Source organism: Zootermopsis nevadensis, unplaced genomic scaffold (assembly GCF_977971745.1).
Source record: "Zootermopsis nevadensis isolate Lab colony 2312 unplaced genomic scaffold, Znev_1.0 Znev_ptg000020l, whole genome shotgun sequence".
NCBI classification, from domain to species: domain Eukaryota; kingdom Metazoa; phylum Arthropoda; class Insecta; order Blattodea; family Termopsidae; genus Zootermopsis; species Zootermopsis nevadensis.
In genome coordinates, this window is record NW_028259152.1 from 16,577,174 (window position 1) to 16,601,098 (window position 23,925).

Below are 23,925 nucleotides of genomic sequence, written 5' to 3' on the forward strand. Positions count from 1 at the left end.
AATATATATTTGTTCAATTTTATCAGTCTAATCACAATAAAATATTATTAAATATTAAAATATTATTACAATTAACATTTAAATATTTAAAATATATTATCGAACATTTTCGATAGAGAGCATCATTTTAATATATTTTAAATATTTAAATGTTAATTGTAATAATATTTTAATATTTAATAATATTTTATTGTGATTAGACTGATAACATTGAACAAATAGTTAGTTTTTTCTTTGCAGCGTGAGTTTTTCGATACAGAAGGAAGTCAATTGCAGCTGGTTGTTGATCTCGTGACTTCCGGAGGGCCTTGGTCGCGTTGTGTTGAAGCTGAAATCGATCAACAGTGTCACGCGGTGGGATTTCCCTCTCTTATCTCACTTTTAGCACAATATCCTTGTGTACTGTGCGTACGTCGCTTGAAGTACTCAACAGGACAGATCACTGTCTTAGCAGAAACTACATCTGGCTTTCTGACAGTCTTTAACATGAGATAATAAGACACTATGGTCCTTGTTTTACGATATTCAGGGTCAACGGCACGGTTGGCAGCACTTTCAATAAATTTCCCTTATTTGCAACATTTGTACTCGCGAGTTGATAATAAATTGTCAAATGAGAGATAAAATGTGCACAATATTTTAATTTTATTCAAAAAAATCCAAGAGACGTGTTATTTTGACTACATTGTAAACACAGGAGACTTTGATTTTAAAAAAAAATCTAATGATTTTCTAGTTCATGATGGACTTTAACAAGGAGATGATTTATAATTTTTCTCTGTAATTAGGTAATCTGGAAAACCCAAGAGAGTCAGACCTAGGACTAAATAATCTAAATGAGATAACTTGTTTATGATGACGTTAATTTGTTAGACGAAATGAAATAAACGTAAATGATAAGGCAAGAATCAGGCCTGTCCTACAGGTACTATAGAAACTGGTCTAGATGTAATTCTTATGCTAAGGTTTACACGACAGACGTGAGTCAGAGTAACTAGAGATTACGTCCTTAAAGAACATTAACCATTTGCTCTTCATAATGAAGGAGCACTATGATTTCTACGAAGAAGGAACTGAAATCTTTTGTCCTGTACTATTTAAGATTACCTTCGGTTTCAAAATGTCAAATTCTTCAAAATTACTCCATAATTCCGATGTAACCAAATTACAAACCTTTAAAAATATTCTTCCAGAAAGTAAATATTTGTGTTTTCCTAAGATCGTACGAAACCCTGACGTACCCACTTTTATACCTCCGGTATCACAAAGACGAGCGAGCGAAGCCTGGGATCCTTCTAGAAAAGTGATTCCATTTCTCCCCACGAAGTAATGTCTGATTTCTGCCCATATTTTACTTTTGACTTCTATTGTGTTACTGTACTTCCTAATTCTCTGTCTTTCGTACTTTCAAAAGCTTAACACTGCGGTTCGTAATATAAAATGATATAGTTGCGTCATATTGTGAAACCATATATTAATTAATTATTCGCTTTTGGCCCGTCTAATCACAATTCAAATTTAAAATTTACAATTAAGATAATTAAAATATCATTTGATGTTCCTCATCGAACAATCGATTTTACAAATGTTCCAAATGTAAATCGATTGTTCGATGAGGAACATCAAATGATATTTTAATTATCTTAATTGTAAATTTTAAATTTGAATTGTGATTAGACGGACCAAAATCGTAATATAAACTTCATATATTACATATTTGTTAAAAAAATTTATCTCCTTCGCATAAAAAACTTGCTAGAATTTATTTTCTTTAGAAACCTTTCACTGCTTATCAGTTTGAAGGAGATATAAATGTAATATATTATTTTAAATTAAAATACAAACATGATGTTGAAATATTTTTCTACAGAGCAAAGTAAAATCGTGATTGCGTGGTAAGGCACCTTATCTGGCCTCCATGAAAAGAACTGAAGTGTTTAGTTCTCAGTGGTACTAAGATACCAAAATTCTGTGATAACACAGACTGACCAGAACTTTTCAGACATTCGGACTCTTTTAGGAGCTAACCGATGATTCGTTGATGCATTCTGGCAACCACGAGGCTCGTTGTCGGTGTTTCTGTTCTGGGTTGTGACTCCGAAACGTCGGTTTGTACCTCCGACGTCACAAACAAGACATCTCCACCGCAGTGACAACCTCAAATAACACGAAGCTCGCTGTTGAAAAGATTTCGTGATGAATTGGCTGTTCTGGAGACTCGAAAACCACGGTTAAATCTACCAAACTTCGTGGATTCTTCTCCTGTTTCGTATTTGGTAAATTCCATGCTCGAATCGCAATTCGGATATCGACTGCGCTGTGGTTTTCCTCAGTCATGTCAGGCAAATACTGACACAGAACCTTAAAATACGCTGAGATCTGATTTCTTATTGTTTTCAGACCATCAATGTCCAACTTTGTTTACGTGTGTTATATCTCCTTTTACAAAACTGGTTTTTCCCAACGTTGGTTCACATGAAAGCTAGTCATTTTTTTTTTTTGAAGTGAACTATATCTCTGATGTTGATAAAGCTGAATTTTGCAGTATCATAGCAGCTGGCAACGAACTTTCCACAGCTTTGAATTCATGTGTTTTGCCCCTCAGAGACGTTTTTGACTTCTATTTTTTTCCGTTCAGGGACTGACGTTTGAAGAACACAACATCTTCGGGGTTGGACGGCTACCTCTCGGTGTTACGAAACGTTACACTTGTACATAAACACATTAATATTCATAAAGCTCTCCTTATTTTGTAATGAAATGTATCCTTGTGGTATCTTGATGTCCACGTGTCTGTCTTCTTTAAAAAATTCTTAAAAAAAATTTGTTGGATTTTGATAAAATGTGGTACGGACATCATCACGCCACTTAAGTCGATTTTTTTTATGTAAAATGCCTGCCGTCAGTGGTACCAACTAGTAAGAGGTGTGGGATATTGAGAGGTTAGGGCTTTAGCATGAAGCTTAAGGGAAACAAGAAATACGTATTAACATTTGGTTGCGAGACATAAGGAAATGAATCTGCATAGCAGACCCTGGCGTAGACGGGAGAACAATATTAAAATGTTATTCGAGACGTTGGGTTTGAAGATTGTTGACATTTGATTGAAATCGATGAGCATAGCTTCCGTTGGCCGATCCTTGTTTACACGGTAATAGTGAAGCGGTAATTTTAATATTCGTCTGTTGGTATCTATTATTTTCACTACATTTGACATTTTATTCAGAGCTTTGTCCAAACATTTCTTAAATTTTAAAGTACGATGTTTACTACGTGGAGTGTCAACTGTTTTGACAGCTCAGTAACTCTGCATTTTACCCACAGAGTGTGTTAGTGTGTTTCATATGATTCTTATAATAAACAGCGTTTGTGTCCTTGAACAATATAAGTCAATACATTTATTTGTAATGGTGACGGGTTGTGTTTCCTTTGAGGTACGAACTGAATGTTGTAAATCATAGGATTACAGCGATGACAATGAATTTCTAACAGTTTAACACGCTAGAATTCTCTGATAATGATGATTATAATCGCTTTGTTTTCATAAATAATAATGCTCCAAGTCTAAACGATCTAAAATTATTGGTCCCAATTGCTAAAAAATTTTGCGTGATCGTCATTTTTTTTTTGGCAATTCTGAAATAGGGAAATTATGATTATGTAGACATGTTTAGGGAATTTTGCTCCAATGCTAGCCGTAATTTTCAGTTTTATCAAAATTATTTGTCAGATACAAAATGTATTGAGATTTGGGCGTGCGAACATTTACGTGTAACAAACAAACAAACATAACAGTCGATTGTTTTCGTTTTATTAGATATTTACAGCACAAAACAGGTCGAATATTTAACACAAGTTCATCACACACATAGCGAAGGGCCCACTTGGAATTACACAGGCTTACCCCGTGTGTCGAATCTTAAAAATATACGCTTTCTAGAATGTAAAATAAGATGGGGTTATAAGTTACGATTGAACAAGTTAGAAAATTTGTGCATTGCGTAACTGTTATGGTTCTTTCACTCTGTTATTGCCTTCAGATTTCCTTTTGACGGCGTGGCATAAGAATTTATGTGAAACTTTTTACGTCAAAACGTATTTGCAAATATTCCCAGTGGCGTCAGAATTCTCTAGTGATTTTCTAAATTACAGACATTACTTTAAATTATGGTAAGGCTGGTCGTTTCCATACTGTTTACAATGTATTATTAAAAAATCATCCATCATTTGACAGCAATAAGTAAGCTATTGTACTCGTCGCTAAGAAACCAAGTACCTAAATAAATAAATACAATATTTGTAAAAGAGAGTGGTATATAGCTTTAATAAATACAAAGTAATCTGGTAAATAAATAAGTCACTAGATAAATATGATTACGAAAGTAGCGTTTAACTCTAGACAAGTTCCTACGTAAGCTCTGCGTTGACCAGTAATCACGAGGCAGTGGTCTGCTGATAAGTCGAGTCGCTCCGTGGTTAGACGCCCGGCGAGTGCAATTCTTTTTATCATCTGTCATTCGATAATGCTTTAGTGGATCGACAGACCTTTAAACAAAATGCTAGCAGAGAAGTGTCTCGATGGTGAGTATTGTCCGTGTTAAGTTTAATCTTACGTAAACTTTGAAAATCTCGTATTCGTAGACGCTGTTTATTTAAGTCGGATTAATTTTCGTTACTTTTAATGAAATTTACGTATTCACAGAGTGAAAAAAGTCGATGGACCCACATTTTTATGTAGGATTTGATATTTCCACGGCGGTGAGTTGTAACGACACGTAGTCTGGTATAGAAGTTTACCGACGTTTCAGAGGCCCCTGCTGTCCCATCACGAGTCTCATCGCCCTGATGATATACCATATTTTTCCTGTGTAGTAAACCCTCCTCTAGCTTGAATCTGTGCAACGTGATCTTGATTATGAGCGGTTTGCCAAACACCCTGTAGTAGAATACGAAAAATACAAAATACAGATTTGAAGGTGGTTTGGTTTTTGTCTATATATTTGTGTAACCAACTTCGCATGTTTTATTCAGTTTACGTAAGATTGTAAATATATTCAGCCACGTTTCACTGTTTATGATATTTCCCCTGGACACAATTATGGAATCAAAACGTAAATGTATAATAATAGATGAAAAAGAAATCTGTATAAATTGCGCTGTGATCGATCCTAGCAGCAGTGGGCCTAAGATTTTATTTTAACGTAAATTTTTTTTTCTATGAAACTTTATTACATCAGACAGTTTAATTAATTATTCTTGTCCGTCTGTTCACAATTTAAAATTTAAAATTAAGGTAATTAAAATATGTTCTAACTGTAAATCGAATGTTTCGATAAGGAATATCACATGATATTTTAATTATCTTAATTTTTAAATTTTAAATTGTGAATAGACGGACAAGAATAATTAATTAAATATATATCTTCACAATATGACGCAACTATACCAACTTATCAGACAGTTTGTTCTCAAATAAATATCAGTGACGTATATATTCTTTTGTTTAATTATTTTTACTTTCAACGACCACGTTTCCATATTTCCATTAATTTCGATTAACGTATCCCCGCGCTAGACGAGGGTTTACTAAAATATTGTTCTCAATCTACGTCCGGGCTTCACAATTGACGTGTTCCGTTAAGATTTTCCGATCAAAATTTCGGATTTTGATGTCTTGTTCTGGGTAAATTGACGAACTGTAGATGAGGACGTATTTACTTTATCTTAAAACCAACTTTCGCATCCAAATAGTAGCACGAGAAACGTTCTCATTTATAGTTACCCTGTTGCTCTACGTCAGTGGTTCTCAACCTGTGTGCCACGAGCTTTTGAGAAGCTCGCAGCGAGGCTTTAATAGAGGAATGATTATACGAGCGTTACTTAAAAAGTCATGTAAACCAGTGATATTCAACCTGGGGTACGCGTACCCCCGGGGGTACGCGAAGACATCTTAGGGGGTACGTGAAATTTAAAAAATATATTATTTTATGATAAACACTGAATAATCAGTAATGTAATTTATTTAATTTATTTTAGATGTAGATTATATACTATGTATAACTTGAATTATACACCAACAACTTTGGGGGTACAAAGTTGAAGAGAAATTATATCTGGGGGGTACGCGAACAAAAAATGTTGAATTCCACTGATGTAAACTAATTTTTTGGGGGCAAAAGCGTTATATTGAAGAAAGTTCAAAATATACATTTGAAAGGCCACGATATACTCCTCCGATTGGAGTAGTCAGATCAGGTAGGTGCGAATGGGTGTTGCGCCGTGTTTCAGAGGTCATTCCTGCCTCCATCATGTCCCTGATGACAGAAGACAGCCATCTTGATTACAGTTTATCTTTGAGCACGAAGTTTTCAAAGTTGTTTTCGTTCACGACAGAGTTCGCTGGTGGGCTGTTGTAAATACTATATTAAAATTTTGTGTTCTGGAAAACGCTGTGAACGTCTTGACTGTCTGAGCTACTATTAGCTTGTCAAAAATAGATTTCATCCAAATTGTCAGTTAAGAATGAACATTTGAATGGAAGTCAGTGGTTCCATTTGGGTCCGGTGGCGCTGCAGTTCCGAGTTGGTTGGTGAAGCGTAGGAAAGTAAGTAGTGTGATAACATAACCTAACTTCGCAAAGCGTCGAAGGAAGTTTGCAGTTTGCTAACGATATGACCGAAGATAAATGTGATTACGCAGGCCTAAAACTATGGGATGAGAAATTGCTGCTTGCTATCAGAAAACACGGTTTGTTAAAACCTTCAGTTTCTGCCAGGAGCAGTTGCTATGAGGAACAAGAACGCAGAATAGAAAAGATTTCGTGGTCCTGCATACGGACGGCGAGGGCACAGATTATCTGATTCTGCTATGGCGCGTTGTTGAATATCACGTGGGCCTGCCGTCTTCTCTCAGACTAATACACTGTCCTGATTTATAACCTGGCAGCCCGCGATTCGATAAGAAAGTGGGAATCTGCCCTGGGATCATGAATGGCTTATAACCTCTGACTTTAAGCTTCAGATTTGAGGAATTACATCGTTTATCCATTCAGTTTGTTTTATATATATTAAAGTATTAACACTGACCAAAGGCAATAGGCGTGTATATATATATATATATATATATGTGTGTGTGTGTGTGTGTGTGTAATCGATAATTTTACGCTGTTTACTTATATTTTGATTTTTTTAGATCTCCCACTAAACTAGACAGTGTTAAGCTTTACAAACAGTGGTGGTATTTTTCTAGCTTTTAGCAGAACACGTATAATCGAATTTTCCTCATTCGACAAACAAAAAATTGAATTTATTTTCACGTGCGTAATGGAATCCGTGAAGATATCAAAGGAGACGAGCATTTGAAATTTGGGTTTATCTGTGAGGAAAACTAATTAAGGCCGAGAAAACTGCACAAACATTTGTCTTGATCCTGTCAAGTTCTATGGAAGCTCAGGGCAGCGTACGGAATGACCAGAGTGAGAAAAACACTCGATATCACCAATTTGACCTCAAAATGTTGAGAGAAAAAAAATACGTTTCGAGGCTAAAGTACAGTTATGCAAACAATTTGGACTGGCAGAAATTAAGATATTATGAAGATTGCAAGTGTTTATCTGGTTAGAAAATTTCTGTTATCAACAACGACTGGGAACCTGGAATCTCGCGATTGAAATTGGCTTTAACGTCAGAAATGGCTTCGTTGCTCAGGAATCCTGTAGCTGCCCTGATGTTCGTCCGTCAAATATGCGTTTCACACTTCGCCTTGATCGATTCATGGTTGCCTAAGGTCGATACATTAACCACAGACAGCAAAATTAAAGAACAGGAACTTGCAGATGGCAGCACTTTCTAATACCGAACTATTTCAATTTTTTTTAAATGTTTCTCATATTTTTATGACTTGAAGCTTTCGCGGTGACCAACTGTGATGAAATCTTCGTCATTTCGTAACAGAAATACGAAATTTAAGAGAATTTCTCTGTCAGGGAATCATATGATTCCACGATAATTTATATGGCTGAAATGACGTGGCTGATTTTAAAATATTCGTGTTTTTTTGTTGTTGTTGTCGGTGTTTATTGTATCTTTTTACATGTTTATTATAATACCCGATAAACATGTTTTTTCCCCGAAAAAATCTATGTATCTCTAATACAATGTAATATAGATCTCTTACAGTCCTATAAATGAATTATATCTTGACTCGGTTGTCAAAATAATTGAGCCAAAACACTAGAAGCACGCGTTGCTAACGTGTCTTGTGTTTGAACTCCCGATGTGTATAACTCTTGTCGTCCTGCATGTCTTTATGGTACAGGAAACTCCATAAATTTATGAGAAATGCATAGGAAATCCCCAGCATTCGTTCTACAAAATGTGATATTCTTCTGCAGGTCTGTGTTGGGATTTCCAAGTGCAACTTTCGCACTTTCTTCTCGTTATGTCTTCAGTCTGATGAGTGTAGCTAATCCAGCTGGTTCTGTTCAGTTAGCAGCCAGTGGACCCATGGGCTTCGAGGCATGGCGCAGTGGAGGCATCTCTTAAAAAGATGGCTGTCTTCTGGGTAGTAACGCTTTGTAGTCTCGTACAAGTTTACCAACGTTTCGGAGGTCCTTGCTGCCTCCATCATCAGGGCGAGCTCTGATAACGATACATAACACCACGCGTCATAGAATTATTCAAACAAATTTGTTGATAAAAATACAAACATAAGCCATAGGTACCTTAATAAAAGCCCAAAAGATAGTTCTAACCGCTAGACCACCTCATCTTATTATTATTTAGTGTTCTGTCTGACGACAGGTCCATATGAACAGGATCCTTCCATCCTTTTCTCGGACTGGGACCTGTTCATATACGTTCTTGGCAGATGATCCAGAAGTGGTTTGCCATTGCCTTCTTCTGTGTGTGAATGGAGTAATTGTTGGGATACCACGGAGGAAAACTCCGTGTTGCCTAGACCACGGCCTTGCCCAACACAAGTTATAAATTCGGGCATCGAACCCGAGACCCCCAGGATTACAAGGCCAGCGTTCTAACCGCTAGACCACCTCATCTTATTATTATTTAGTGTTCTGTCTGACGACAGGTCCATATGAACAGGATCCTTCCATCCTTTTCTCGGACTGGGACCTGTTCATATACGTTCTTGGCAGATGATCCAGAAGTGGTTTGCCATTGCCTTCTTCTGTGTGTGAATGGAGTAATTGTTGGGATGCCACGGAGGAAAACTCCGTGTTGCCTAGACCACGGCCTTGCCCAACACAAGTTATAAATTCGGGCATCGAACCCGAGACCCCCAGGATTACAAGGCCAGCGTTCTAACCGCTAGACCACCTCATCTTATTATTATTTAGTGTTCTGTCTGACGACAGGTCCATATGAACAGGATCCTTCCATCCTTTTCTCGGACTGGGACCTGTTCATATACGTTCTTGGCAGATGATCCAGAAATGGTTTGCCATTGCCTTCTTCTGTGTGTGAATGGAGTAATTGTTGGGATGCCATGGAGGAAAACTCCGTGTTGCCTAGACCACGGCCTTGCCCAACACAAGTTATAAATTCGGGCATCGAACCCGAGACCCCCAGGATTACAAGGCCAGCGTTCTAATCGCTAGACAACCTCATCTTATTATTATTTAGTGTTCTGTCTGACGACAGGTCCATATGAACAGGATCCTTCCATCCTTTTCTCGGACTGGGACCTGTTCATATACGTTCTTGGCAGATGATCCAGAAGTGGTTTGCCATTGCCTTCTTCTGTGTGTGAATGGAGTAATTGTTGGGATGCCACGGAGGAAAACTCCGTGTTGCCTAGACCACGGCCTTGCCCAACACAAGTTATAAATTCGGGCACCGACGGGAATCGAACCCGAGACCCCCCAGGATTACAAGGCCAGCGTTCTAACCGCTAGACATATACTACCTAACCAAAAACATCGCCTAAACATTTTACCTGTTAGCTTATTACTTTAAAAGTGAGTAAGTAGGGTTGCATACATACAAACATACGACGCGCATTTATACAGTAAGACCTTCGCTGTTCTCTGAGAATCGTATTAAAACCAGGCCACGGATATTGATCGTGAAATTCAGTGTTTGTTCTTTTCTGTCTTGTCGTGACCACATTTCAAATACATTCCGGAATGTGACAGGTGAAAGGAAACACAGTAATTATTACCACTTTTAAAAAAAATCATTTAAGGTTATTTTTTATATTTAAGATACCTAAGTCAGGAATATGGACGAATCAGGTGTGGATACACAATGGCCTTACGTCTGTAACAAGCCCATTAATAATTTCGACAACAAATTTATCATCAGACGTTCTTCTGTCGCTGTCATCACTTATAGCTTTCGGAGACAGTATATCTCTCTCCGAAACGTCGGCATCTACCGAAGAACTGAACGGAGCCACACAAATAAATACAAAATGGACTCTGCGAGAAAATTTCAGAAACTGTTTCCACTTACGATAGCACGTAACAGAGATGTCATTTAGTACCAGTGTTTTTGAGTGTGATATATATGACGTAAACCTTTCAGTTCTAACTGGAATCAAGAAATTAACACAACACATTAAGAATATGATAATATGTGAATGTATTATTCTGGGATACATATAAAGGATTTGTTACAGATGATAGATGTAATAAAAGTACACCAAAATTTCATAATTTTGAATTTTACCTACGAAATTAATGTCTTCCCCTCCCTCCATCCTGTTAAATTCTCGAACAAAGATCTTTAACGTTGACTGAAGCCACTAGAAGCAAGAGACAACAGCTGTGCTCTACTGGACTGGGATTAATTACAGATTTTAGGAACACCGGAAAGGGAACGATGTTCTGGGAGTGAGAAGGGTAGATTTCCTCCATGGTACAATGCCCTCACCGCCTGATGTGGTGCGTCATTTGTGTTGAAACGTGAAGTTACTATAAGATTCTTTTCAACCGCAATGTCCTCATCAAGGGAAGAACACAGATTAAAGATTTCTGTCACACAGAAGAAGTGAGAAGATTCTGAAGAAAACTGCGTAGTGAGAATTATCACAGTTTAATTAAAATTCCGAACACCACAATTGAAACAAGTAGCACACATGGAAGCGATGAGAAAGGCATATAATACCTAAAAAATAGATCACTTAGACGACCTGGACGTAAATGGGAGTATAATATTAAAAATGATCTTAAAGAAATATGGTAGAAGTTTTTGGATTAGATTCACGTGGTTGAGGATATAGAGAAGTGGCGGGCTTTTGTGGAAACGGTGATGAGCCTTCGGATTTCGCAAAAGACGACGAATTCTTTAAAGGCACCCCTTGTCGGGCTGTATGACTGTCTTCACGTCGCATCCGTCAGCTGCTGCCATCTATCAAGGGCCATACCAATTATTCGTACTGCCATCTATCGGTGGGGATCGTTTATTTTGGTTCAGAACGTCGTGACGTCACTAAATCAAGCGAGGTTAGTTATCATGACATAAACTACGACAGAGACCTCTAAAATATCTGCCACATACATCACAAGTTGATGTAGCGTCGTAGAAACAACACGACTGATGAAAATAAAGTATGTCGTCCGACCAGCAAACCTAATGCAGCAGACTACGCCTTGACAATCTTACAGTCGCACAGCTGGTCGATGGCGGTATCAAAATATGATTTGCGAGACGTAATCAGCCAATGCCCCAGGTAGAATCATGGATCAAGGATGGCCGATGCTTCATATCAAGGCTGTTAAGTCTTCGAGAAGTGCCGCTCGACTGAACGGGAAATTCCGTACCTCTCTGTGGAACCTGAAGGTTAATTGTCGTCTGCGAGCGAGCCAGCATCTGGACCCCACACTCTTCTAATCCACTCTCTCACATTCTGTTCCGTTTTAATATTATTCTCCTCTCTACGCTTATGCCAATCAAAGTAGTCTCTTCCCGTCACGTGTCCTACAAGTTTTATCACGTTGAGTAGTCATAAATTAGTCTTGTGGTTCATTAAGTATTCGCTTAACCTCAAAATGTAGAATGAGATAATATTTTGACTCACGTAAATTAGTTTTACGATGAGTAATTTTTACAAAAAACGTCTGCGTGATTTGATCTGAGCTTCTCACAAAGACGGGATTACATTTGGATTGGTTTCAACAATTATTTGCGCAAAAACTATATATAAAATTTGTGTTTGTAAATGTGGTCTTAGAGATGAATTTTCAAGCATTTTAAAGCTCACAAAGAGATGGGGTTCTTTCGAGAATCAAACCGCGTTCCTTCCGCCAATTGCCAGTTGGAGCATTTTTATACTGTAACATGAAACTTCACGCCGAAACAAGTTCACCCACTGTTTTCCCTCATCCTTAAGATAAAAAGAGAATAATGACGAAGGTGAACGTTGGATTTATTACACAGCCATTTATGTAAATTGCGCAAGACTGGGGAATCCCTTTTACATCACTTTGCTGTCATATAATAACGGAAAGTTTCCGTCCCGTGACATTAATACTAAATAATGATGGTCATTACGACCACAGGAAGGCAGATACATTCATGGCTCGAGGAATTGTAGTGTACGTAATGTGTCATAACGCAATAATGGAATGAAAGAATAACAAATTAGGAAATGTATACAAGGCGTAACGAAGCTACCGTTTTTATTCTGTTAATGACTGAAGGTGTTCAATTTGTATCCTAACTTCAGCTGCAGTGACAGGAGGAGCCGAAGATAAAGGAACTTCAGTATGAAATTTGATCCAAATCGGTCCAACGGTTCTCGAATTACAAGATGGAATTTGATCCAAATCGGTCCAACGGTTCTCGAATTACAAGATGGAATTTGATTCAAATCGGTCCAACGGTTCTCGAATTACAAGATGGAATTTGATCCAAATCGGTCCAACGGTTCTCGAATTACAAGATGGAATTTGATCCAAATCGGTCCAACGGTTCTCGAATTACAAGATGGAATTTGATCCAAATCGGTCCAACGGTTCTCGAATTACAAGATGGAATTTGATCCAAATCGGTCCAACGGTTCTCGAATTACAAGATGGAATTTGATCCAAATCGGTCCAACGGTTCTCGAATTAAAAGACGGAATTTGATCCAAATCGGTCCAACGGTTCTCGAATTAAAAGATGGAATTTGATCCAAATCGGTCCAACGGTTCTCGAATTACAAGATGGAATTTGATCCAAATCGGTCCAACGGTTCTCGAATTAAAAGATGGAATTTGATCCAAATCGGTCCAACGGTTCTCGAATTACAAGATGGTAGCACGAAAGTGTTTTGTTTACTTTTATCGAGAATCGTAAACTTATAGAAAAAATGTAGCCTTAAGGGCATGATTTTTGTCTGTCTTCTTCAGGAACATGTTTCGCTTCGTTAAATATTTAGCGAATTAAGCTCGAGTTCCGTGCAGCAGGTCATATGAAGGTCATTAATTTTTGTCAGACTGTAAACCGGAAGTGGGATGTGTCCACGCACTTCAGTGAAATTCCCCAGTGTCAAAATTCATTGTAAACAATTCGGTGGTTCTCGAATTATCACACGCGATTGGGTGGTCGGACAGACAGGAATTTGCAAAGATTACGGACACAATTTTCCGTTCTTTCGTTGCAAACGAGCCATCACGTGGTTCTATGGCCCGTACCGGAAGTAGCCATTTACAATTAGAACAACTAGCGCCCGGTGAGAGCAACGCAAATTAGTGTTCCACCAAATTCTGAATACAAATGCATTTCTCTACATTTACAAGTGTCCACGAACTGATATTATCTGCTCATATTTGAAGACAGTTATGTTATGAATGTTTAAAAGCACGGACAAGTTTAGAAAATACGCATATAGAGAGAGTTAGTGTCGGAACAGAACGGAAGTTGCAGAAACGAGTAAATTAGAGACATAAAAATTGTTTCGACGTTTTGTGGAATTAGGTATATCTCACCATTATTCATTATGACAAATCGGAATTTCATCTTACCTATAAGAATACTGACAAGTTCAGGATGACAAAGCTTTATTACCAACGTGACAACTATCTTTGAAGAAGACAGATGACAACGTATGTGACAAATGATCACCACTGCCATTTTAATGTAGACACGTCTCAGAACGCTATAGAGTAATTACCTTAGTCTATTAGGCTTTGCCTTTACGAAGACAATGAATTATGTTTGCTGAACTGCTTCTGCCGGACGACGTCAAATTATTCGCCTCTACTCTGAGGAAGTTGTGTGATCGGTTTGCAGCTGACTTATTCGGAGTTCCCTGCGCTGTGGGAACTCTTGATTGGGGATCGGCTCTTCAAGGGGTTTCCCCACGATTCTTCACCGTTCTCACATAGCCCGCCACCAGTCGCTGTCATGAGCCAGATAAATCCAATCGAAACTTCTCCGCCATTGATTTGCTAGCCGTAATAATATTTATTAAAGAGTACAGGTTATGAAGTTTTCTCCACCTACGAGGCGCGTCCTCAAAGTAAGTTTCCCTGGGGCCGTTTACAGAAACAAAACACAATTTCATGGAGATATTTATTGCAACAGATACAGCAAGTGTCCAGCTATTTTTCAACATATTCGCCACCGGAATTGAGACATTGGTCATACCGTGGGACCAACTTTTGAATACCTGTGTCGTAGAAGTCTGCCGCCTGGGATTGGAACCACTGTGTGACAACCATCTCCGCCTCTCTGTCATTCTCAAAACGCTGACGCTGACCGGACAGGAATTTCTTGAGGTGTAGGAAAAGATGGAAATCACTGGGAGCGAGGTCCGGGCTGTAGGGTGAATGATTAAACACCTCCCAGCTGAACTCCTGCAGGAGACTTGCTGTCCGTCGAGCCGTGTGCGGCCTAGCGTTATCATTGACCGCACTTCACAGTCGGCGGGAGCTGGAATAAGAACCTCCATCTTCAACAGCTGCAACGATGCTACTGTGAGAACGCGGGAAGTACCGTTAGTGCATGCGCCATGCTACGTCATTGCTCTATCACGTACGCACAGTCGCTTCGCGCAATATAAGGTTTGCTAGCTGTGGGACGAGTGGGAAACTTACTTTGAGGACGCGCCTCGTATTACCATTTTATAAACACAAATCTGGAAGTCAAAATATTTTAATATAAACTGTATCATGTATTCCGTGCATTTAATTACATTTAATCTTCGTCGTCAATGTAATTTTGATCCATTGACTTTCGTTCTTTTAACATTTCAACATTGAATCTCCGTGTTCCTAACCATTCTGAATACGAAATGCTTTAGAAAAATGTTTATCTATGCTGCATTTTTATAGACTTCGTTCAAACGCAATTTAATTATCAAATTATACAATATGCAAGATGGATACTTCCAATCAGTGACTACTCATTTTTCTATCCACGCCTGAAGCCATTCGTGTTGGGTAATTCCCAGCAAGAGTCAGGCTGAAACCATGTAAGTGCCTTGTTTTTCAATTCAGAGCAAATGTAAAAATTAAAAAAAGTACTTATATAAAATAATAAAATAAACCACTGGTGAAACGCGAACGAGAACAAAGTCTTATCACCACAGTGTCAGAGATCATCGTCCGATAACCCATAATTTACAGATTAACCTCCCATGAATTCCTCAGATACTTGTCGTTTGACTGTGCGTTTGGCAGCTTTTGTTTTGTTTACAGATACATTTTATTCCAGATTTTTTTATAGACTGCTTAGAGAGTAAAACAGCCAAAATGTATTTTACACTATAGTCGGCGCAGTGATTTTTGGCCGGTGGAGAAGCTGGCGGACGGGCCTAGTCCGTGTACCTGAGGTGGCACGGTCAGTGCATTTCTTTTGTTTGGGCGTTCAGTCCGAGACTCGCTCCTAGCCTTCCCCTTTAAAATTCTACCTTCCAAAAACTACTACGCCGACTATAACACAGAATTAAGGCGTAATCTGTCAGTTCGTATGATGAAAATAATTTCCTCGACGTCGAAACACTTTTTTTTAATGTTGGTACTTGGCAGTAACTAACGATGTGAGCAAATGTCCCGTTTAATGAAGAACGTAAAATCAAGATGTCGGAAGTGTTTTACTGACGAACGTTTGTAGCGATGAATGCGAATCACATTAACAAAAAAATTTTTAAAAAAAAAATCCTGATCCATACAAAAAGCAGTGTAAATTAATATCTGTTTTTGTTAAAATTAAAGTATTTAGTAGTTAGTAAACCTGTTTGTAGTAGTAATTTAGTAACATTATTAATAAATTTTCACTAAATCCTTACAGGCTAAATTGTCCTCGTTTATAAAACAGCAGCGAATCGAAAAACAATTATGAAATCTGCCTTCGGTCTGAAAAAAAAAAAAATTCGAGGACCCCAGACACACATAAACGTACCTAATTTCCGTTGGCCTGGCTACAGTGAAAAGTGCGTATATTAATGCGACACGCAGCTGTATTTGTCTCAGTATTTTCAATTGACGTCATTTCGTAATGTCGATTTCTATGTTCCCTCTGCGTCGCCGTTCTCACTTCTTTTGTTTGATTTGTCTCATCTACATTATGAAAGCTGCCCTGGAATGGGGGCACATTAATGACGCGAAATATACCTCGGGTGGGAATTCTCAGTGTCGCAACAGTCACGCGAAGTTTAAATTAGTGTTAATGTTGTGTCTCTACGCCACGTCACGATGACGGGAGCTTCAACGTAAAATTTCCACGCATTCTTAACGTCGATATTACATGGATATTTAATGGGCAATTTCACGTCCCGGTCGTCTTTAATACCCAGGGAAGAAAACCTGTGATACGCACCGGACAGGAATGGGTCCCAGAGCTGGTGACGAGAATTGAGGTTAGGTTTATTCTTCCAAAGTATCGTTTCTCAGAAGACAATTAGAAAAAGATAAAATTTTATCTTCAGTAATGATGTAATGACCAAAGACGGCTCTGTTCAGAGTTATAGCGCCGTGTAGTCTGGTAAAAATCTTCCATCATCAGGGCGATGAATAAACTTCTACCAGATTACACGGAGATACAACCCACGAAAACCTGAAATCCTACTTAAAGAGATTGTCATTTAACGTATAAACTGTTTTATCAATACTTAATTGAGTATAATTATCGCATTAACTGACACACAGGAAAACAGACGTAACTATAGCCACGAATGAGCTATCTCAGCGCGTGCGCGGATTTAAGCTCGTGGGCGGGGAACCTGGATACATTGGCTTATGTAGACTTCAGTGTCATTCAAAAGGGCTCGTGATAGCCGAAGCTCAGAGTTGAATGACTGTACTCATGCAAGAGATTACAGCATGGGAAATCCTTTGTTTGTAGTTCCACGACGGTCGAACTGTGTTATAGCTGAAGATGAGAACGGGTTGGGACCCGTGGTCCCAAACGAGGTCACTGCCCCATGGTACAAAGACCTTACAGTGAGTAAGTGGGCCTGTTATCTTAAACTGCCGCTAATATCGTACACTTCCTGTCTCTTAAACTCTACGCGAACGGGAAAGCAAGTTATGGGCCTTTGGGACGATTTGATTGGTGGAAGGAACGACTTAGCTTCACTGTGCAGCTCACGTGAAGAAATTTGTCACATAAACAGTTACATTCGATGGAGTAAACAAGCTAACGTTTAATTGTTGGCCCTGAAACTTCGGTTATGAACCCCCTTGGTGATTAGAAATTTATAAACTTGGGATTTGTAAAAGTGGCTGGCTTTTGGCCCCCCTTGGAGCTAATTTAAAATTTATATTTTATCGGTTGGTCAGCATTGTGCTGTCATTTATAAGTGTCGACTCATTTTCTGTTTGTTTTGTTAAATGGTCACAGACCTTGAGAAGTTAACACCAAGCATAGCCTCTAAGGGAACCAGAAGATTCATGACCGTGTTCACAAAAGACCACAACACCTGTCTCTATCCTGAGCCAGATTAATGCAATCCACATCCTCCGACACTTCTTACTGAAAATCCATTTTAATATTATACTCTCATCCACGACTCGGTCTTCTGTGTGGTCTCTTTATTTTAGGCTTGAATACTAAATTTTTGAATGAATTCCTGACATCACTCATGCCCCACCCATCTCACCCCCCTTAAAATTTATCCTTCATCCCTGTTAGGCTTAAATATTCTACTCTGTACCCTGTTCTCAAACACCCTTATTAGATTTTCTTACAGTAAATACCAGAAATAACACGAAATGATTACCGGAAGGTTTGTGCTATGCTGCGAGTTCTGAACTGTCTTCAATCGCTTCGACTCCACTGTTTGTGTGAGATTCTGACGTGACCTTGAATAATTCAGTTTGGTGATCACTACTTTTTTTTAAAAAAATATTTTAAAATTGTGGTAATGTTCAAATACATACTAATTTTATACTATTTTTTTATAATAATTCTCCTTACTTTTAATTTGTATATTTTCTTTTGGAATATTCTTTTATTTAATATATTTCTGTAACAGATACAAGGTACACTGAAGTTTGAGATGTTAATAGGAGCTCTTAGTACTAACAAATCCATTCTTTTTATTAGGAATACCTGGTTATATTCTGGGACAGGCGGTCAGTTATTGATATTTCAAACCACAATTCAATTTTTCACAGTCATAAACTCGTTTTATCGTATACCACCTACTTTAATAATCAGTAAACCTTCCTTTTGTATTTATGAATAAGGTATAATAACTGATATTTGTAATGAAAGCGCGTTATGTTTTCTCTGAGGTACGGACTGGATTATTAAATACTATTTATACAAGCTTCAGATCCAATGGGGGAGTTTTGGTTATAATTCAATGAAATTGGCCAACATACGTATTCTATATAACGTAGCTAGTTGACAGAACGTCGTTAAAGAAACAACACAATAGCCAATTACAGCTAAAACGTACGTTACTTCTCATGACTTGGTATACCATTTATATATTTTATATATCGTTATATTGTTTCGTTAGAACGGGAGGAGTGGATTGAGAATTCAGGTCGTCCAACATTCTGTTAAGTGATTGAATTATACATTAGCACGTCTATAGGTCTGATGCTTCTGGCCCTCGTATTTACAGACCCCTGGTGAATATTCGAGATTGTTAAAAAGTGTTTTATCTGTGATAGCACAAACTACGTGGAACGAAGACAACTAACAAACAAATTACCTGGAAACAGATGCAAGGTTGTCCACATAAATATCGACAATAAAATTTGCACAAACTTGTCATGTATCGCAGCGAGAACTTGAGAGAAATGAAGGTAAGGCGAATTTCGACAGAGATTGATAAGTGACCCCGATTTTACTCGGCTGCAGTGGGGAAAACCATTGCCGCAGCCCTCAGTGCAAGAACTCAGCTTGTCAGTGTCAGTTACAGGCAACTTATGACGGCGGATATGCACCTGGTAACCTACTTCTTCCACGATCGTCGGGGTTCTGAATTTAAACCGTTTAACACGTCTGCAAGGATTTTTAACGGAATGCCTAACAGTTATCACACTTACCGGCACATTTGCGCTACATCTGTTGACTAATAAGTAAACTATTTTAATGTTTAAGCCGAGGAGAAGATTTCTTTACCATTAATTAGCCAATCGTGATGCTACAACCATCATCATAGCCAACGTAACAAGCGAAATTTTTAAATATTATTATTTATTTATTTAGTGTTCTGTCTGACGACAGGTCCATATGAACAGGATCCTTCCATCCTTTTCTCGGACTGGGACCTGTTCATATACGTTCTTGGCAGATGATCCAGAAGTGGTTTGCCATTGCCTTCTTCTGTGTGTGTGAATGGAGTAATTGTTGGGATGCCACGGAGGAAAACTCCGTGTTGCCTAGACCACGGCCTTGCCCAACACAAGTTATAAATTCGGGCACCGCCGGGAATCGAACCCGAGACCCCCAGGATTACAAGGCCAGCGTTCTAACCGCTAGACCACCGTGGCGGGATTATCGTTCTTACACTAATGTAATTATGTAATGTTATAGTAATTTTAAAATAAAAGTAAAATTTTTAAGAAGCTGATATTCTTGAAGATTGTGAAACAACGTTATTATTGGAGGGGAAATTCACACAAAACCTTTACAACCAGTACGTAAATGTATAACAGTATTAGAAAGGTAAACACTTCCAAACGCCTTTATGTAGGTCACACGCCGTGTAATGTTATCTTCTTAAACGTGTTGGCTAACAATAGCAATAACTAATGAATGCAACCTTGCATTTCCTATCTTGACGCTTTTCGTGTGCGTGCATATTTATCGTCTTGATTTCTAGAGGTGATTTGTTCACAGTATAGTGCTTAGAATTCTCAGTAATTTATTTCATTCAACAGAATAGACTTTGTCCTTTTGTTAACGTGGCAACATAACAGTTCAATACATTATGTTGGTTAGCCAAGCCACTGATAGATTGCAGCACCTGTAGCTCGTACGATAACTCATAAATGGCAACGTGGGAGATGACGTCATTAACTGTCTCATAGGACTATGGATAATGGATCTTGAAGGTAAAAGTGGGGACTGAATACTGGTCACCATTTTGTTGACACGTTCGAGTTCTTTTAAAGAAGCAGGGAATTTCTTGACCAGCTAAGTAACTGTCAGCTTCTCAATACGACCATGCACCATGGAGCTAGTTTTAATGTTGCATCTCTTATTTCCACGTGTTTCAACGATCTAAAATTACCAGGATGCTCTGCTGGTGTGTCCACAATGTGAGACCGGAGTTACAGCAAAACTATACGTTCCCGTGTATAAATTTGCTTGTGATGTATTTTCTATCAAGTTTGTCCTTCTAACATCAAGCTTTAATGGTCTTTCCTGCGCAAAGAAATATTTTCTAAACGAAAAATTTGTTGGAATCGATCCAGTTTATTGCGCACTTAGTGGCCACCACAAAATAATGGGAGTGTATTCCAATATCTTTATTACAATTTTTTTTTCCCTTTATTCAGCTAGATAATAAAATTGGAAATCCCGTCCACTGTAGTCCAATAACAAACGTGGATTTCTGTTTAAGCTCTCACCAAGCGGATGGAGGTCAGACTACCGCAACATCCAAGAAACCTGACACATGTGTGCGAGAGATCGGTGCATTAGGGGCCTAAGTGCTCATACTTTTTAAATGTTTATTTCTATTCAGGGTAGAGAGAAATTATTTTGCAAATGCCAGTAGTCGCTGATTAGTTTAAAAGAAACTGCTTGTTCCTTTTGACGTGAAGGTTTATTAACGTGTTCAGAAGAGCACGCCGTTCGAACTTACCTCTAGCCTGATGAATCCACTCAGCATCTTCACACACTTACTTTAAGATGTATTTTATCCATTCCGAGGTCTCGAAAGTGGGCTGTTGCATTCAGCTTTTTGTAGATTTAGCTCGAGATATTCTTAATACAATGAGAATTTGTATTTTAATGCTGTCTTATTTATGAGTCGGAGAGAAACCATTGGGCTTTGAAGCTTGAAGTGACAGGATACTTACAAATTTTGAAGAAGGGCATTGGACGGGTGGAAACTTGTGTGTGTGTGTGTGGAATGGAACTGAGAAAAATACGTTGGGAGGATTTCGGCAGGATTTATCTGGCTCCAGACACGGCCCAATTATGGACATTTTAATGGCTTTTAGTTGAAATTTCGGGAAAATAAAATAAAAATCAGAATTATTTATTGAACAACACCACAATAGAGTTAGTCATACGGACGCTGACAAACCAAGATTTGTCAGAATGAGAATTCTAGGAAGTGACTTAATTGTTAATACGAAATCCAGTTGTGGATAGCGAGAATCTTTCGACATGACGTCCTGCGTAATTACAGCTGATAACATTCCGTCGCTAACCTCCGGTGACGTCGTGACGGCAGACAGATGACTTCGAACGGGAGATTTGGAAGGACACTGCATCTACTCTACTCTTAATCTCGCCACCACTCTCACTGCTGTTTATATTTGTTATTAATTATTTCCAAATTATCCCATATATTGTACTTCGTGTTTCGGTTTGTTATTTGGGCTCTTTCTTCAATGCGTGATACTGGCCCACACCGATCCTTCTCTGTTCTACTACGCATGCTTGTCACACGCGTCCCCCCCCCAAAATATCTGCTTAAGTGAATGTAAAAGTGATATAAATACCTGCTTTCATTGTTTGGCTGACCTCCAGAGGAATAATAATAATAATATTAATAAAGCAATAGCAACTGACAGGAATGTAATTAAGAAGGAAGCTGAGACGATCTTGAAATACAGAGAATGTGGAAAGTGAAAGCAAAAGTGATCCCAATAGTTGTAGGAGCAACTGGAACTGTCTCCAAGTCACTTAGAACAGTGGTATTCAAGCATTTTTTGTTCGCGTACCCCCAGATATAATTTCTCTTCAACTTTGTACCCCCAAAGTTATTGGTGTATAATTCGTGTTATACATAGTATATAATCTACATCTAAAATAAATTAAATAAATTACATTACTGATTATTCAGTGTTTATCATAAAATAATATTTTTTTTTTAAAATTTCACGTACCCCCTAAGATGTCTTCGCGTACCACCAGATATAATTTCTCTTCCAAATTTGTACCCCCAAAGTTGTTGGTGTATAATTCAAGTTATACATAGTATATAATCTACATCTAAAATAAATTAAATAAATTACATTACTGATTATTCAGTGTTTATCATAAAATAATATTTTTTTTTTAAAATTTCACGTACCCCCTAAGATGTCTTCGCGTACCACCAGATATAATTTCTCTTCAACTTTGTACCCCCAAAGTTATTGGTGTATAATTCGTGTTATACATAGTATATAATCTACATCTAAAATAAATTAAATAAATTACATTACTGATTATTCAGTGTTTATCATAAAATAATATTTTTTTTTTAAAATTTCACGTACCCCCTAAGATGTCTTCGCGTACCACCAGATATAATTTCTCTTCCAAATTTGTACCCTCAAAGTTGTTGGTGTATAATTCAAGTTATACATAGTATATAATCTACATCTAAAATAAATTAAATAAATTACATTACTGATTATTCAGTGTTTATCATAAAATAATATTTTTTTTTTAAAATTTCACGTACCCCCTAAGATGTCTTCGCGTACCACCAGATATAATTTCTCTTCAACTTTGTATCCCCAAAGTTATTGGTGTATAATTCGTGTTATACATAGTATATAATCTACATCTAAAATAAATTAAATAAATTACATTACTGATTATTCAGTGTTTATCATAAAATAATATTTTTTTTTTAAAATTTCACGTACCCCCTAAGATGTCTTCGCGTACCACCAGATATAATTTCTCTTCCAAATTTGTACCCCCAAAGTTGTTGGTGTATAATTCAAGTTATACATAGTATATAATCTACATCTAAAATAAATTAAATAAATTACATTACTGATTATTCAGTGTTTATCATAAAATAATATTTTTTTTTTAAAATTTCACGTACCCCCTAAGATGTCTTCGCGTACCACCAGATATAATTTCTCTTCCAAATTTGTACCCCCAAAGTTGTTGGTGTATAATTCGTGTTATACATAGTATATAATCTACATCTAAAATAAATTAAATAAATTACATTACTGATTATTCAGTGTTTATCATAAAATAATATTTTTTTTTTAAAATTTCACGTACCCCCTAAGATGTCTTCGCGTACCACCAGATATAATTTCTCTTCAACTTTGTACCCCCAAAGTTATTGGTGTATAATTCGTGTTATACATAGTATATAATCTACATCTAAAATAAATTAAATAAATTACATTACTGATTATTCAGTGTTTATCATAAAATAATATTTTTTTTTAAAATTTCACGTACCCCCTAAGATGTCTTCGCGTACCACCAGATATAATTTCTCTTCCAAATTTGTACCCCCAAAGTTGTTGGTGTATAATTCAAGTTATACATAGTATATAATCTACATCTAAAATAAATTAAATAAATTACATTACTGATTATTC

General features: G+C 37.6%; 1 protein-coding gene across 1 annotated transcript in view; it reads left to right on the top strand.

Annotated features, from left to right (window-relative positions):
- The first annotated feature begins 4,460 nt into the window (after positions 1–4,460).
- cact (NF-kappa-B inhibitor cactus) overlaps positions 4,461–23,925 on the top strand; it is an 82,363-nt gene continuing 62,898 nt past the window's right edge. The window contains exon 1 of the mRNA XM_087352006.1: positions 4,461–4,581. Coding sequence (XP_087208132.1) covers positions 4,557–4,581 — 25 coding nt within the window. The 5' untranslated portion in view covers positions 4,461–4,556. The remainder of the gene's footprint in view (positions 4,582–23,925) is intronic.